This window comes from Anabrus simplex, chromosome 4 (assembly GCF_040414725.1).
Source record: "Anabrus simplex isolate iqAnaSimp1 chromosome 4, ASM4041472v1, whole genome shotgun sequence".
NCBI classification, from domain to species: Eukaryota; Metazoa; Arthropoda; class Insecta; order Orthoptera; family Tettigoniidae; genus Anabrus; species Anabrus simplex.
The window spans coordinates 343058761-343077034 of NC_090268.1; the positions used below are offsets into that span (position 1 = coordinate 343058761).

At 36.4% G+C, this 18274-nt stretch overlaps 1 protein-coding gene across 1 annotated transcript in view; it reads right to left on the reverse strand.

Annotated features, from left to right (window-relative positions):
* Positions 1–956: 956 nt before the first annotated feature.
* Positions 957–18274, reverse strand: part of fw (furrowed) — a 524942-nt gene continuing 507624 nt past the window's right edge. Inside the window, exons 17-20 of the mRNA XM_067146533.2 lie at positions 14555–14725; positions 11907–12086; positions 8897–9005; positions 957–1593 (exon numbers count right to left, since the gene is read on the reverse strand). Of these exons, the coding sequence (XP_067002634.2) occupies positions 1314–1593; positions 8897–9005; positions 11907–12086; positions 14555–14725 (740 nt within the window). The 3' untranslated portion in view covers positions 957–1313. The remainder of the gene's footprint in view (positions 1594–8896; positions 9006–11906; positions 12087–14554; positions 14726–18274) is intronic.

Genomic DNA, 18274 nt, shown 5'->3' on the forward strand with positions numbered 1-18274 from the left:
TAGCCACCAGATTTTACCAGTGTGTGAGAGGTCTACTGCGGAACCAGGAAGTCCCGGAGAAATGCAAAGAAAATTTGTACTCTGCGTATTACACACAAATTTTTATATATGCCGCAGGTGCATGGACAAGAACAAAATATGATGAAAGCAGAATTAAAGCAGCCGAGGTGAAGTTCCTTAGAGGAATACTGTAATTGGGAAGACAGAGAGATAAGATCAGAAATGCAGAAATCAGAGAGAGAACCGGATTCCCAAAACTGCAAGGCAAGATAGAAACCGGTAAACATGATGAGAATGGAAGATGATAGAGTTCCAAAGTGAGTATTTACAGAGAAAATAAAAGGAAGGAGACAACAGGGAAGGCCCAGAAAGAGGTAGATTGATACTGTGAAGGAGAGTTTTGACAAGAGAGGAGTAAAAGTAGAAGAAATATTGGAGAAAAGAAGGAAGTGGTGGAGAGAGAGAGAGAGAGCTCTGGAGGTCCTTGATTCACAGTCTGACCCAGAAGAATAGAAACAGGAAATGAAGAAAAAGGAGCCTGTCTATTTGAAGATGGCAGTCTATGAAGCTGTGGAGATATTCTCAACTCCTTTTCTATTGCTCCCTCTTCAGTTGCTGACCTGTTGTTTTGTTTATCTTATTGTGTGTTCCAACCTTTATATATCGCCTCTTAAGAATGGAGGCCTCGTATGCAACAAAAACTTGATTTCACAGGAGAGTGATAAAAGTGTCCTATATGGATGAAAATGGGGCAGGGATTAAGTTAATTATAAATTAAATTTGATAATAATCATATTGATTATCACAAAACATTAATTTTGTTCTTTTAAGGGGTAAATGTAGACAGATTACAGATACCAAGTCTCCATTCTTAAGCGATGATCTATGACTTGAGATTTCACTTGCTTGTTCCATTCCATTATTTAAAATGGGAAAAGTTTTTAGAATCACTTGGCGTATTAAAATGTAACAAATTTTATTTATTCACATTCAGTCAAAAAAGGACTTTATACAGAGCTATGTCTACACAGTATTCATATATACATTCATACATTCAATATTCACAGACAAAATCTGAACAATGGTCCTAGTGCCATTGTCAAAACACTTCGATGTGGTTGTCATTCTCTTTGGAAAGTTCAGTAATTCAGAGTGCAAAAATTGGACTCAAGAGTTTCAGTTAGCATTGTTTGATATTTTTCTTTTTCACACTTGAATTATATTATGATTTAGTTCATCATAATTGTATAAATAAGTTCTTTTAGTTAAGTCTTATCACTGGGAACTGACAAAAACATATTTTTATTCACATTTCAACGAACTGCAACCCCATTTATTGTTACCATCGGAGATGATATTTCTCGGCCAATTGGAGTAGGTTCATAATGATTGTTTCGGTGTCCTGTAACTTCATATGGAGCATCATACATGTTTTCACCATCATGGATATTTTCATAAATATTCGGGTGGTTTGGCATTCCGTATCCTCCTCCACCATTTAGAGTTGCATAAGACATGACAGCAGCATTCTGATCCTCTTTACGCAGTGCACCTTGAATGTTCTCTGTATTTTTCACTGGTGTTGCTTTACGTCTGAAACAGAGCATATTCATGAATTTAACTTTTCATTCTAGATATAAAATAAGCTATGTAGGGGATTGGATACATCAGGGATACATTCATTGGGTTTATTCTGTAGGTTCATATGTATTTGTAAATCAATTACTAATGTAATCTACAGGTTTCATTTCCAGTAAATGTGTAATCTGAAAACAATGATCTGTAGTTCTTTTCTTCCTTTTTTTTTCTATACGTCCAACATCATTATACTTGGTGGCTTATCCGATCCCTTATTGACATTTCTTTCGCTTAGTAATACATTAACTGGCTTTGTTCTTTAAGTACTTTGGCATAGTGATTATTTTTTCATACAGATTGGCTAAATGGTCATGAATTATTGATTTTTGGATAAACAAAGAGTTTGACACTCACATCACCATCTTAGTATGATCCTCTCCCAAGATATACTTCCCTCCCATGCTCGTACATAATCTAGTTACTTATTTTATAATTTTTCATTATTGTAGTTTCAAATGAAGTCATAAGAGTTTGGCTACCCATTATAGGCTAGTTTAGTGTGAGCGTAATACCTACTAATCTTTATGAAATGTATCCACATTAAAAACCGCTTACTGTAAACAGGTTTGTAATATGTGGTGGCACGGAGAACTGGAACTGGATGTTGTGTGTTGCAAGAAGTTAGAGTTTGGAAATGTAAAGGTTTTTATTTTTGTTTGTAATATTTTGAGAATTGAAGAAATAAGAACTATGGACTCTGTAAATTTATGTGGTTGATAATTTAAATTATTGTCAGCAAGGGTGTAACTTGTCCAAAGGTTGATTTGATGTTTGTAATGTGATTTAAAATGTAAAAGGTTATTTAAATTGAGACACCCTGTACGACACGTGTGGTTTCCAATGATGAAATTTTTGGTGTTGTAATCGTAATGTTCCAGAACTTGTGTAATTGCTAACTATCTTAACATGACCATATATGGTCATGCAATTCCATTTGCTAAAATAACCATTTCTTATTGGCGAAAAGGACCGGAAATCTAGGGTAAGTTTGACCTTATTGGTCGGTTGTGATCAGGCCATTTCCGGTCTTCTGCTGGCTTCAGAATTTTCATGTGTGTGCTCGGCATCATTTACATCCGACCGCCCCAGCGAGCGCAAGCTCGAGGGTTTCCCTCGGGAACCCCTGCCTTTCTGCGGAAAGTGTTATTTCAATGTTTTTCTCAATGTTTTCTGGTTTCATTTAATTTAATTACTTTGGTATTTCAGTATTTCCTTTCTTTATGTCATTTTTAAATTTAAAGTGTCTGAGTTCACCCTAGATTCCCGCTGTTAATAATTCCAAGTCTTTCACCTTTTTTTAAAATCCAACAATCCATTTATTTGTGTTTTTGGATTCGTAATTGTATCAGTTTGTCAAAAGCGTTAAGTATCAGCTGCTTTGTGATTTAACTTTGTTTTGTAAATTTTTGTTTGTTATTTTTTTAATATAGTTGAGCTAGAGGGTGTTTCCTGTAAGTCTTTTCTCCCCCATAATGTCATACGTTCCCATGGACCTCGTAGGGATTCCAAGCACCTTCCACTATCCTTTCTTAGTTGTAATTTTTAGGCCTGTAAGTGTTCCCTTGTATTTGATTTAATATTGCGTATCGAAAGATACTCGTCACGTTTCCGTGTTCTGATGTGAATTCTTTGCCACTGCGTCATTTACTATTTCCTTAATTCACATTTTATGTCTATTATTATTATTATTATTATTATTATTATTATTATTATTATTATTATTATGTGTAAGTGTAATTGTACCAAAGACGGTTACAAGGTTCCCATAAATATGGAGAAAGTATTGACCATTTTTGTTACTGGCTTTCTGACCCAATGTTGGTAGATTCAGTCAATCAATGATCTGCCTTTAGGGTTGTCGCCCAGGTTTCAGATTCCCTATCAATTGTTTATCTAGCCTTTTCTTAAATGTTTTCAAAGAACTTGGAAATTTATTGAACATTTCCTTTGATAAATTATTCCAATCCCTTACTCCTCATTTTGTAAATGAATATTTGCCCCAATTCACATTTTATCTTCGTTCCTACTTTTAAAAGCTCCACTGAAGCTTATTCGTCTACTAAAGTCATTCCACGCCAGCTCTCCAGTGACTGGTCAGAAACATACCACCTAGTTGATCATCTCATCTCCTTACTCCCAAGTATTCCCAGCCCAAACTTTGCAACATTTTTGTAACACTACTCTTTTGTTCAAAATCACCTAGAACAAATTGTGCCACTTTCCTTTGGATCTAAGGGGAAGGAGATTGCAGGCTAAGGGCTCTCTTCAGGATCAGAATTCAGGACAGGTGTCTGTGCGAAATCGGTACGAGTCACTCCAGTCAGAACAACAGAGGGAAGATGAGCGACAGGGAACTGTTGCTGAGATGTGTGGAAGTAGGAGGAAGGAAAAAGATAGGAAAGGGAAATGTAGAGTAGAGGTTAGGAAAAGACAGGTGGAACAGGGTCATGGGAAGGAGAAAAAGGAGGAGGAAGTAGCTTCTGCAGCTATCAGGAAAGATAGGGCTGACCAGGAGGAGGGGGGAATCAAATGAGTTGGGTAAGGTTGAGGCTCTGGTCATGGGGGATTCCATTGTTAGACATGTGGGTAAAGTGTGTGTAGGAAAGGGAAGCAGGGTAGAGTGTTATCCAGGAATTAGGTTGAGGCAGATGTTGAGGAAAGTAGAAGAGAGGGAGGAGGGGAAGGAGAAGGTGGTAGTGTTGAACGTTGGTACCAACAACATAAGGCAAGCTGATATAAGTACCAGCATAGTTGGAGATGTGTGGGATCTGGTAAATGCAGCACGGGTGACGTTTAAGGAAGCTGAGATTGTTATCAGTGGGATACTGTGTAGTAGGGATACTGACTGGAGAGTGATTGGGGATATAAATGAGACTATGGAGTGGGTATGTGGGAAACTGGGAGTGAAATTTCTAGATCCTAATGGGTGGGTAGGAGATAGGGATCTGAACTCAGATGGCCTTCACTTAAACCTCAGTGGTACGTATAAGTTAGGAAATTTGTTTGGAAGGGTAATAGGGAGGTACATTCAGGGAAACAGGGTGGCCTAAGGAGCAGTGATAAGGGAACAGGGAACTGGAAATCAAATAGGGATGACATAAAAATGTTAGTGTTGAACTGTAGAAGTATTGTAAAGAAAGGAATAGGATTAAGTAATTTAATAGATATATATTTACCAAATATTGTAATAGGAGTTGAACCATGGCTGAGAAATAATATAATGGATGCAGAAATTTTCTCATGGAACTGGAGTGTTTATCGTAGAGATAGGATAGGAATGGAGGGAGGGGGAGTATTTATTTCGGTGAAAGAAGAATTTGTAAGCTACGAAAAAGTTAAAGATGAGACACATGGAATTCTAGGTGTGAGGCTCATTTCTAAAGATAATAGGCAACTTGATATATTTGGAGTGCACAGACCGGGAAAGGGTAGCGTTAACATGGATTCAGAATTATTTGATAAGATAATCAGCTATGTGGGAAATGACATGGAAAGGAATGTGATTGTAGCGGGAGATCTGAATTGACCAAATGTCAGTTGGGAAAGAAATGCGAATGATGGGAAGCATGACCAACAAATGGCAAATAAGTTAATATGCGAAGGACAGTTGTTTCAGAAAGTGATAGAACCAACTAGAGGGAAAAATATCCTGGATGTGGTGCTGATAAAACCAGATGAGCTCTATAGAGAAACTGAAGTAATAGATGGTATTAGTGATCATGTAGCTGTTTTTGTCGTAGTTAAAAATGAATGTGACAGAAAGGAAGGTTTTAAAAGTAGGACTATTAGGCAGTACCATATGGCTGATAAAGCAGGCATGAGGCAGTTTTTAAAAAGTAATTATGATTGGTGGAAAATGGTAAATAAGAATGTAAACAGACTCTGGGATGGGTTTAAAGAAATTATTGAGGAATGTGAAAACAGATTTGTACCTTTAAAGGTGGTAAGGAATGGTAAAGACCCACCTTATTATAATAGAGAAATAAAGAGACTAAGGAGGTGCAGACTGGAAAGAAATAGAGTTAGGAATGGCTGTGGAAGTAAGGAGAAATTGAAGGAACTTACTAGGAAATTGAATCTAGCAAAGAAGGCAGCTAAGGATAACAGGATGGCAAGCATAATGGGCAGTCATACAAATTTTAGTGAAAAATGGAAGAGTATGTATAGGTACTTTAAGGCAGAAACAGGTTCCAAGAAGGACATTCCAGGAATCATTAATGAACAAGGAGAGTGTGTATGTGAGGATCTTCAAAAGGCAGAAGTATTCAGTCAGCAGTACATAAAGATTGTTGGTTACTAGGATAATGTCCGGATAGAGGAGGAGACTAATGCTAAAGAATTATTAAAATTGACATATGTTAACAGTGATATTTAGAATAAGATACAAAAGTTGAAAACTAGAAAAGCAGCTGGAATTGATAAGATTTCTGTGAACATACTAAAGACAATGGGTTGGGATATAGTACCATATCTGAAGTACTTATTTGATTATCGTTTGGTTGAAGGAGCTATACCAGATGAATGGAGAGTTGCTATAGTACCCCTTGTGTATAAAGGAAAGGGTGATAGACATAAAGCCAAAAATTACAGGCCAGTAAGTTTGACATGCAATGTATGTAAGCTTTGGGAAGGCATTCTTTCTGATTTTATTAGGCATGTTTGTGAAATTAATAACTGGTTCGATAGAAGGCAGTTCGGTTTTGGGAAAAGTTATTCCACTGAAGCTCAACTTGTAGGATTCCAGCAAGATATAACAGATATCTTGGATTCAGGAGGTCAAATGGACTGTATCGCGATTGACCTGTCTAAAGCATTTGATAGGGTGGATCATGGGAGACTACTGAACAAGGGGAGTGTGTGTATGTGAGGATCTTTAAAAGGCAGAAGTATTCAGTCAGCTTACAACTTGCAATTGGACTAGAAAAAAGAGTGATTGAATGGGTTGCTATATTTCTAGAAAATAGATTTTAGAAAATGAGAGTAGGCAAAGCTTTATCTGACTCTGTAATAATTAAGAGGGGAATTCCTCAAGGCAGTATTATTGGACCTTTATGTTTTCTTATATATATATATATATATATATCAATGATATGTGTAAAGAAGTGGCAAAAATATACAGACAGCAAAAAGTACCTGTGTTTTTGGGATTTATTGAGGGGGGAGGAGGGGAGGGCCGAGTATATACACCAAAACAGAAAAAAATAAGCTAAAAATGGTGGGTTTCTTGAAGCTCTAAGCAAAGTTTGACAGAGAGGTAAATGCTGACAGTTTACCAGCTTATGTGTGTTAATAATGCAATAGTTTTTAATATTCTGATTCAATACTATACAATAAAACTTTCGCCAAAGGAACAATATTGCACACGCATTACAATGAAATAGAAGTATGGCGTGATTTTACAATTAAAAATCTTTTAGTATTTGACTAGAGACTAAGAAATGAAACTGAACTAAACAAAATAAAGTGATTGCCAAAATGACAAATGCGCGTGGCAAGTGGGTGAATCATACCTCAGTGTCCATAACCTCAACAAAAGAATATACCCCTGCTACCCTTCCTCACCGCCTATTGCCATTCCTTGATGGATGCAGTACTTTTGTATCTGTCTCTTGGCACAGGCCAGAGTAAAATGTAGCTTCCACTGAAGTCCCAGTCTCATCCATGGCTGTGACGATATGGAAGCTGCTGGGGTATGGATGGTGCTGAGTAATGACACTCAGAGCACAAATAGTGTCGGAGTGTTATGAAAGGTGTTGCTCGTAGGGTCAGTCATGCTGCAGTGGCACATTCTGGCCCAGTGAGGAAAGCAATGGCAAACTACCTCACTCCTCATCTTGCCTAGTACGCCTCATTTGGGCTCTGCCATTGGTTTTTGCGGTTTCCCTATAACTGCATAGTCTTTGGTGGTGCTATTTAAGGATCCAACCAGCCTCTGAGCTGAAGACCTAACAGACATAGACCCTTCCTCACAGCACATGCAAAGTCTCCACTACTTGTTGTGGCAATATACAAATTGGTTAGCCGCGAGGGACGACTTTTTTTTTTCGTATTTCTGCGAAAATTTATTTAAAGAATATAAATAAAATAATTAGTTGATGAGACAAGAGGGTTTGTACAAATTGCTTGTTTTAATAATTCCTAGTTTCAGCCAGCTAAAATGGAATATAATACAGAAATTGGGATTCTAGCCATAACTAAAAATAACAGTAGTAGGATTCATCTTTCACCAATAAAGGCACCTTCACGTGATACAGAATGAAAGTATTTTTCTTCCTTCTCTATGAGTTAAAAAAACATATCAATAGCATTTCATGCCTACCAAAGATGGCAACTAAAGTGGCATGGTACTCTAGACTACCTCTACATGGCAAACCCTGGATAACAAGAAAATAACTACAACCACACAGCCTCTTGGATGGTGGGTTTGGAAAATGCTAACCTTGCAGAATTACTGGAATGAGTCAGTTTTTGTCTGTTTTTCCAGAAACTTTCTTCCCTTGGTTCTTTTATGTTCTCAACTACCTATCTAAATCCTCAGTTTTAAGTTGAGGATATTTGTTTCCCTTTTGCCCTTTTTGACTGTTTATATCCACAACTATCTTCATCACTGAGAGCAAAACAGAAAAAAAATAAACTAAAAATGGTAAGTTTCTTGAAGCTCTAAGTAAATTTTTACACAGGGGTAAATTATTATTATTATTATTATTATTATTATTATTATTATTATTATTATTATTATTATTATTATTATTATTATTATTATTATTATTATTATTATTATTATTATTATTATTATTATTATTATTATTATTATTATTATTATTATTATTATTATTATTATTATTATTATTATTATTATTATTATTATTATTATTATTATTATTATTATTATTATTATTATTATTATTATTATTATTATTATTATTATTATTATTATTATTATTATTATTATTATTATTATTATTATTATTATTATTATTATTATTATTATTATTATTATTTATAGGCTAATACAGTATATAGTATATCCAATTAGTCTTTAAAAAAATGTGGACCTTTCTAATTATTCTATTACAGCACCAAAAATGCCAAGATATGGTGTAATTTCTTTGATTTGAATGTAATACAAAGACATAACCATCATCATCACTTTCCAAACCTATGTGGTGCACCTCATTTGCTACACATGTATGCTACTACAATTTCATCATGTCTTTTTCTTAAGTCATTGGTAGAATGTAAAAATATATAAACTTACAGTCTGAGGTAGATGAGCCCAAGTATGATTAGAAGGAAGAATACCACTCCTGCTGCAATGCCAATGGTCATACCAAGATTAGGAGATTCTGTTTCCTCTGCTGTGACAACTGTAAATAAAGGAATCTTCCTTCAGAACAAGTACTAATGACATACAGGAAAACAAAATAATTAGCTACTATGGAGTTAAAAATTGAACAAATAAAAATCATCATCATAAATCAAATTAAAAGCGACAGTTCATGAAGTTAGGAAGATAGCAAACATTTCTTATATAGATACATACATCATCATTATAGACCATTATGCCTTTCAGCATTCAGTCTGCAAGCCTCTGTGAATTTACTAAACGTCGCCACAATCCTCGATTTGCAACTAGTGCTGTGGTCTCATTTAGTTCTATACCTCTTTTCTTTAAATAGTTAGAAACTGAGTCTAACCACTGTCATCTTGGTCTCCTTCGATATCTTTTACACTCCATAACAGAGTCCATTATTCTCCTCGGTAACTTTTTTCCTCCTTTTGCCTCACATGACCCCATCACCAAAGCCGGTTTATGCGGAGAGCTTCATCCATTGAGTTCATTCCTAACTTAGCCTTTATCTCCTCATTCCAAGTACCCTCCTTTCATTGTTCCCACATGTTTGTACCAGCAACCATTCTCACTACTTTCATCTCTGTTACTTCTAACTTATGAATAAGATATCCTGAATCCACCCAGCTTTCACTGTAAAGCAAAGTTGGTCTGAAAACAGGCCAATGTAAAGATAGTTTTGTCCGGGAGCTGACTTCCTTCTTACAGAATACTGTTGATCACAACTGCGAACTCACTGCATTAACTTTACTGCACCTTGATTCAATGTCACTTACTATATTACCATCCTGGGGGAACACACATCCTAAATACTTGAAATTATCTACCTGTTCCAGCTTTGTCACCAATCTGACATTCAATTCTGTTGAATTTCTTACCTACTGACACAAATCTTCCCACGACTTCTTTTTGGATTCAACAACTATTTGTTTTGCTCTGTTTCTTTCATCTGTGTACAATCCCTGTCTGCATCAGCCCTTGTTTGGAGCCACTTCTGATAAGCCTTCTTTTTCTTATATTAAAACTTATAATGCAGGAAAGGTGCCATGATCAATACCAAATGCTTCCTCAGGTATGGTCATAATATCCACCAATTCTTTTTGATTTTTTGTCTGCCTCCCCATCCATACCTGGTAACCTCATAACTAATTTTCTGTACAAATCATCTATCTCTTATAAACATCTACCAGGTAAGTTGACTGTGCAGTTAGGGCCGCACAGCTGTGAGCTCGCATCCGAGAGATAGTGGGTTCAAACCCCACTGTCAGCAGCCCTGAAGATGGTTTTCCATGGTTTCCCATTTTCACACCAGGCAAATACTGGGACTGTACCTTAATTAAGACCACGGCTGCTTCCTTCCCATTCCTAGGCCTTTCCTGTCCCATCGTCGCCATAAGATCTATCTGTGTCGGTGCAACATAAAGAAAATAGAAAAAAAAATATTTAAAAAATAAACATCTGGTTTCTCTGGTAAAATTTAAAATTCTACACATAGGTCCCAATATCTTCTCTCTTGTATGATTATATCTTCCATTATCATTTATTCGTTACCTTTTATACAAATACCACATCCCTCTTTTCAGTTGAAATGTCAGTAAAATTATTTTAATATTTCCTTCTATGCATTCCTTAATATCCTTGACTGCCATACAGTGTTCATCTGGCCATCTTCTGGTGTTGTATACCTGATTTACTAGTTGGTAGAGTTCTGTTTTTAAGATTTCCCCTGCTACTTTTTATAACTCTGTTGGAAATGTCATCAACCTCTGGAGATTTTTTTGCCATGAATCTATTGATGTGCCCTGACGAATTCTTCTTGTATTCTCCTGCTGGCATGTAATACTTGCACCATCTCTATACAGTTCTTCAGTATACTTTATTCCATCTTTGCTACTCTTCTACCAGCTGTTCACCATTTTTTGCCGTATACTGCACATCGCACCGACACAGATAGGTCTTATGGCGACGATGGGATAGGAAAGGCCTAGGAATGGGAAGGAATCGGCCGTGGCCTTAATTAAGGTACAGCCCAATTTCCATTTCTCTTTCTCTTTGTTCTTTTCCAAGATTTCTTGTAGCTAATTCTGAAGGCCTTACTACTACTTCTGCCATGTTGCAGACAGTATCTCATAGTGTGCACCACCTCAAATCTACTTTATTAGTTGTTATGGGGTTTGCAAAAAGGACTATTAGGTTCAAATGTGCCTTTTGTATATCACAACCCTGAGGCCCAAGCGGTCAGTACGGCAGCATCTGATCACTGTCAATCCACTTAGCACCACCTAGGGTGTACCTGCAACTTAAGGAATGTCATCGATGTGAGTAACTAGAGCTAAGTCGCAGAACATTAGACACATCATGGAGGAATGCCCACTGCATTTATTTCCTGGCACTGTCGGCAGCCCTGAAGATGGTTTTTCCGTGGTTTCCCATTTTCACACCAGGCAAATGCCGGGGCTGTACCTTAATTAAGGCCACGGCTGCTTCCTTCCACTTCCTAGACCATTCCTATCCCATCGTCGCTATAAAACATATCTGTGTCGGTGCGACGTTAAGCAAAATAGCAAAAATTTGTTTCCTGGTTCTCTACAAGATTTCCACGAAGACTTCCTTATGTGTGACTGTCCACAAAATGTTTGGAATTCTTCTCCAGCATCACACTTCAAATATGCAAATTAAAAGTTCAGTGTATCATCAAAGGCTATTTAACACATTTTTTAAATGAAATTGTACTTTATTAAGGTGGTAAGATTGACTTTTTTTTTTACAGTACACAATCAAAGTGTATATAAAACAGTACTGGTACCAAATTTGTTTGTGATAAATCAAAGGAAATGATATTGCTTGCATTGTGTACTAAATTATTTTATATTCAGTTATAATTTTGATATAGAAAATCCAATGGTAATATATTTACCTTCACATTTAGGTTCTTCTCCAGACCAAGAACCATCTTCCATACATTTCCGTAGATATGGTCCAATTCTTTCAAAATGTGGAACACAGTGATACTCTACGGCACTGTTATATGTTGTTGACTGGTTCATAATTATGACTCTGCCATTTTCAATATCTCCTGGATGCTGACAGTCCACAGCTGTAACATGGAGGAAAACAGTTATAAGATGAGTGCTAAGAATGTCAGATGTGATTTCTACAGAAATGAGCTGTGAAGATCTTATCAGATCTTATCAGACCCTGCAGAAACAGAAAATGAAACAATGTTGGGAATAGAAAGGTAGAAATTATCAAAGCTTTGCAAGAATTGGGGCTGCTATAATTTCTCTCTGTATAAAATGATTTTAAAAGAAGTAACTTCAAAAACTGAACCAAATTAATTTTCCTCCAGAACTTCCTTTTTTGTGATAAAGTAGTTTACCAAAATAACACTTCAAGTAAAGAGAAAAGAAATATGACATTGTTGTTTAATCTTCCATCCTTACTAGATAAAATAAAGTCACACTTTTCATTCATTGTACCTCCATGCATCAAACTTGCGAGCGGTGCAAGTAGGCTTACAACCCTTTAAAAGAATGATGATAATGTTATTAGTTTTATGTCTACTATTTTTATGGTTTTTGAAGATCCCAAGATGCCAGACATTTTGTCTTGCACGAGTTCTTCCACAATCCAGAAAACCTACCGACACAAGGCTGACATGTTTGAGGACCTTCAAATAAAACCAGACTGAGCCAGGATCAACCTACTTACTCGGGCTTGGAAAACCAGTACTCTACCATCTGAGCCACCCATCCCAGTTTTCTAAAAGAAAGTGTACCAAGTGAAATGGCTGTGTAGTATGGGATATGTAGCTGTTGGCTTACATTTGGGAGATAGTGAGTTCAAACTCTACATTTGGGAGCCCTGAAGATGGTATTTTGTAGTTTCTGTTTTTACCCCAGGCAAATACTTAAAACTATACATTTTCAAGGACTATGGCCACTTCCTTGCCAGTCGTATTTTTTTCCATACAAGCATTGCCGAGAACCTTTCTGAGTTAGTGTGATGTTAAATCATTAGTAAAAGTAAAGAAAATATATTTGTGTTTTGTTATATAAATTATATACTTTGTAGTCTTGTGAATTAAACTTGCAATTAATTTAGTATCTGATGGGGCGTATCATTTTTATTAATCTTAAGTTACATTTTTGTAATTGAATTCTAACTCCATACTACAGATTTTAAAGATAGTGAATGAATATTATTCACTTGAACCAGTCTCAGATTATTTTCATTAAAAGAATTCCCTGGAACCCTAATTTCATTCTGATCTTATCACTTTAGCAACAAGATAAAAGAGTAATCTTGGTTGGATAAATTATTATTGAGTACCTGATCAGTGATCATCATCATCATCATCATCATCATCATCATCATCAATTTTCCACTCCAGCAGACTAGGTGTGGGAATGAACAAAGCCTCCTCCATAAACTTATATCTTGTCACCACTTCCCTTCCAGTATCTTCTCCCAGTTTGGGCTCACGGCCAAGTCTCTTTCTATCTGCTTCATCTCTAGGTCTGCCGCATTGTCTTTTTCCATTTTTTTTTTTTTCAAAGTAAGCCTGGGGCATTCTTATTTATTCCATTCTCATAATGTGACCAAACCATTTCAGTCATGATTCTTCTAGAATATCAAGCATGCTCTCTTGTTGCTCTAGTTGGAGGGCGAGTTGGCCGTGCAGTTAGGGGCATGCGGCTGTGAGCTTGCGTCCGGGAGATAATGGGTTCGAATCCCACTGTCGGCAGCTCTGAAGATGGTTTTCCATGGTTTCCCATTTTCACACCAGGCAAATGCTGGGGCTGTACCTTAATTAAGGCCACGGCCGCTTCCTTCCAACTCCTAGGCCTTTCCTATCCCATCGTAGCCATAAGACCTATCTGTATTGGTGCGACATAAAAACCACTAGCTCTAGTTGGAGGTGGACTGATTCAGTTCAGAATTAACCCTTATGGTCTTTTGTATGCTCAACCTAAGGAACTTACTTCATTTCTTTTGGTTTTAGTTGACTGCTGTAGTGATAATATTGTATGTCTTCAAAATTCTCCATGCATTTTGTGAAAACAAAACCTAACAAACTTGTTTCCTATTCATCAAAATTTATAATAATGTTATTTGTTTTACGTCCCACTAACTACTCTTTTACGGTTTTCGGAGATGCTGAGGTGCCGGAATTTAGTCCCGCAGGAGTTCTTTTACGTGCCAGTAAATCTACTGACACGAGGCTGACGTATTTGAGCACCTTCAAATACCACCGAACTGAGCCAGGATCGAACCTGCCAAGTTGCGGTCAGAAGGCCAGCGCCTTAACCGTCTGAGCCACTCAGTCTGGCCTCATCAAAATTTTAAAGGAAGCAAAATTAATTTTATTCACATAGGATCTGACCTGCACTTCCATGTGCTCTCTTTTAATAGACCCAACCAGAGTATTAAATCCATCAGTTTATCAAAGAGATGCTTTAAAACCACCTTGATGACATGTAAGACTAGCAAAAGGCTATAAATTACTAAATAAACTTCAGCAAATTGTACCATATTAAGGGAGGGGATAATAGTTAAACTTACAAATACATTTTGGCATACGTCCAGTCCAGCCACCTTTTTGGCAAGAGCGTGTGGCATTTCCCTCCATATAGTGGCCTTTTGGACAAGAATAGTGAGCCACACCTCCAATGCTGTGTGTAGTGACATGAACATTCAAGTTTCCTTCTCTTTCTGGTTCACCACAGAGTACCTCTGAAATAAAAAACAAAAATATTTGATAATGATTAATGCCTGTAGTTGACTGTTGTAATGGTTCAGAATTCTCCATGCATTTTGTGAAAGTAAAACCCAACAAATTTGTTTCAAATGGAACAAAATTGATTTTTTTGTTTGTAACAGAATAAAACTACCAGAAGGGATATTAGAGGATTGAGTTGGAGTGATTGGTTTTATCTACATTATAAAACCTTTCCTCTGATGAAACATCTGTATAAAGAATGAAATTATAAATTTAGCTGTGTATTTCAAATTTTTGCCTCACACTTAGTTTTTTTCTCAGATTAGGGATACAAAATTTGAAAGTAAGTTCAATGCAAATTTTGTTTGTCTGTTCCTTACCACATCATGGGAGAGCAGTTTAACAGAATTTCTTTAAACTTCGTACTGGTATTTAAGGTCAGGGATAGCTGAGTTGTGCACTAGGCTATATAACTTAATTGTTAGTAGGGGCAAGACAGGAAATGTCAAAAATTCTCTATTAATATTAGCTGTGTTGATGTCCGTCTCCTTAGCATAAGGGTTAGTGTTATTAGGCACCATCCTCAGGGGCCTGGGTTCGATTCCCGGTTCTACCAGAAATTTAAGAATGGCAGGAGGGCTGGTATGTGGTTGAAATTGCACATGCAACTTACTTCCATTGAGGGTGTGCCTGAAAAGAGCTGCAACACCTCGGGATGAAGACACTACTTTACTTTACTTTTGGCTGGGTTGATAAACTGTACATAGTAAAAGCTGTGCAGTATATAATTTTCAATCATTTATTATCCATGCATTCTTACTGTGTGAGGAATAATAACTGAGATATTAGTGATTATTACATTTTTACAAATGATGAAATATTTCTGGAAGTATTAGTTTTGGCTGTGACAAAACTTGCTTCAAATGCAGTTCCTAGTTTTTCTTAGATGATGCATTTTTACTACATGAGCTAAGGTAACAGAATTATTCTCAAAGTTTTATTTTTCGGTCAATCAATGGTGAACATTTCTAACATAGAAATATTGTTCAGTTGTCATGGTATTGAGTTTACTAACATTGGTGGTCGTTGTAGTCGTGATTGCGCTCAGATGGCCTTCACTTAAACCACAGTAGTACAAAGAAGTTAGGAAATTTGTTTAGAAGGGATATAGGGAGGTACATTCAGGGAAATAGGGTGGCCTAGGGAGCGGTGTTAAGGAAACAGGGAACGGGAAATAAAGTAGGGATGACATAAAAATGTTAGTGCTCAACTGTAAAAGTATTATAAAGAACAGGATAGAATTAAGTAATTTAATAGATATATACTTATCAGATATTGTAATAGGAGTTGAATCATGGCTGAGAAATGATATAATGGATGCAGAAATTTTCTCACGGTACTGGAGGGTGTATCGTAGAGATAGGATAGGAATGGTAGGAGGGGGAGTATTCATTCTGGTGAAAGAAGAATTTATAAGCTACGAAAAAAAGATGACAAACACAAAATTGTAGGGGTTAGGCTCATCTCTAAAGATAATAGGCAACTTGATGTCTTTGGAGTGTACAGACCAGGAAAGGGTAGTGCAGATGCTGATTCAGAATTATTTGATAAGATAATCAGCTATGTGGGAAACGATAAGGAAAGGAACGTGATTGTAGCGGGTGATCTCGATTTACCAAATGTCAATTGGGAAGGTAATGCGAATGGCAAATAAGTTGATATGGGAAGGACACCTGATTCAGAAAGTGATGGAACCAACTAGAGGGAAGAATATTCTGGATGTGGTGCTGGTAAAACCAGATGAGCTCTATAGAGAAACCAAAGTAATAGATGATATTAGTGATCACGACGCTGTTTTTGTGGTAATTAAAAATAAATGTCAGAGAAAGGAAGATATTAAAATTAGGACTATTAGGCAGTACCATATGGCTGATAAAACAGGCATGAGGGAGTTTTTAATAAGTAACTATGATAGGTGGAAAACGGTAAATAGAAATGTAAACAGACTCTGGGATGGGTTTAAAGCAATTGTTGAGGAATGTGAAAATAGGTTTGTACCTTTAAAGGTGGTAAGGAACGGTAAAGATCCATTATATTATAACAGGGAAGTAGAGAGACTAAGGAGGAGGTGCAGGTTGGAAAGAAATAGAGTTAGAAATGGCTGCAGTATGTAAAGATTGTTGGTTACAAGGATAATGTCCAGATAGAGGAGGTGACTAATAATAAAGAAGTATTAAAATTTACCTATGACAGCAAGGACATTTACAGTAAGATACAAAATTTGAAAACTAGAAAAGCAACTGGAATTGATAAGGTTTCTGGGGATATACTAAAGACAATGGGTTGGGATATAGTACCATATCTGAAATACTTGTTTGATTATTGTTTGCATGAAGGAACTTTACCTAATGAATGGAGAGTTGCTATAGTAGCCCCTGTATATAAAGGAAAGGGTGATCGACATAAAGCTGAAAATGACAGGCTAGTCAGTTTGACATGCATTGTATGTAAGCTAAGGGAAAGCATTCTTTCTGATTATATAAGACATGTTTGCAAAATTAATAACTGGTTTGATAGAAGGTAGTTTGGGTTTAGGAAATGTTATTCCACTGAAGCCCAACTTGTAGGATTCCAAAAAGATATAGCGGATATCCTGGATTCAGGAGGTCAATTGGACTGTATCGCGATTGACCTGTCTAAGGCATTTGATAGTGTAGATCATGGGAGTCTACTTGCAAAAATGAGTGCAATTGGACTAGACAAAAGAGTGACTGAATGGGTGGCTCTGTTTCTAGAAAATAGAACTCAGAAAATTAGAGTACTGTAGGTAGGTGAAGCTTTATCTGTCCCTGTAATAATTAAGGGGGAAACTCCTCAAGGCAGTATTATTGGACCTTTATGTTTTCTTATATATATCAATGATATGTGTAAAGAAATGGAATCAGAGATAAGGCTTTTCACAGGTGATGTTATTCTGTACAGAGTAATAAATAAGTTACAAGATTGTGAGCAACTGCAAAATGACCTTAATAATGTTGTGAGATGGACAGTAGGCAATGGTATGATGATAAACGGGGATAAAAGTCAGGTTGGTTTCACAAATAGGAAAAGTCCTCTGAGTTTTAATTACTGCGTTGATGGGGTGAAAGTTCCCTTTGGGGAACCTAGGTATTAATATAAGGAAAGATCTTCATTGGGGTAATTACATAAATATGATTGTAAATAAAGGGTACAGATCTCTGCACATGGTTATGATGGTATTTAGGGGTTGTAGTAAGGATGTAAAGGAGAGAGCATATTTGAGGCGGTCTGTTCCAAAACTCGTCTTATCCATCATAAGTGATTTTTCAGGAAAAGCGAAAAACCTGTAGTTTTCGTAATATAAGTCTCAATTGTTTAAATGTATTACGACGCGTTCAAGTCCAATGTCATAGGGTCATCTTACTGAAGAATTATAAATATAATTAGTAGAACGTCAATAAATTACATTTGTATTTTGGATAAGACGAGTTTTGGAGCACCCAAAAAATTCAAAATATATTACCTCACACAACTTATTTTAA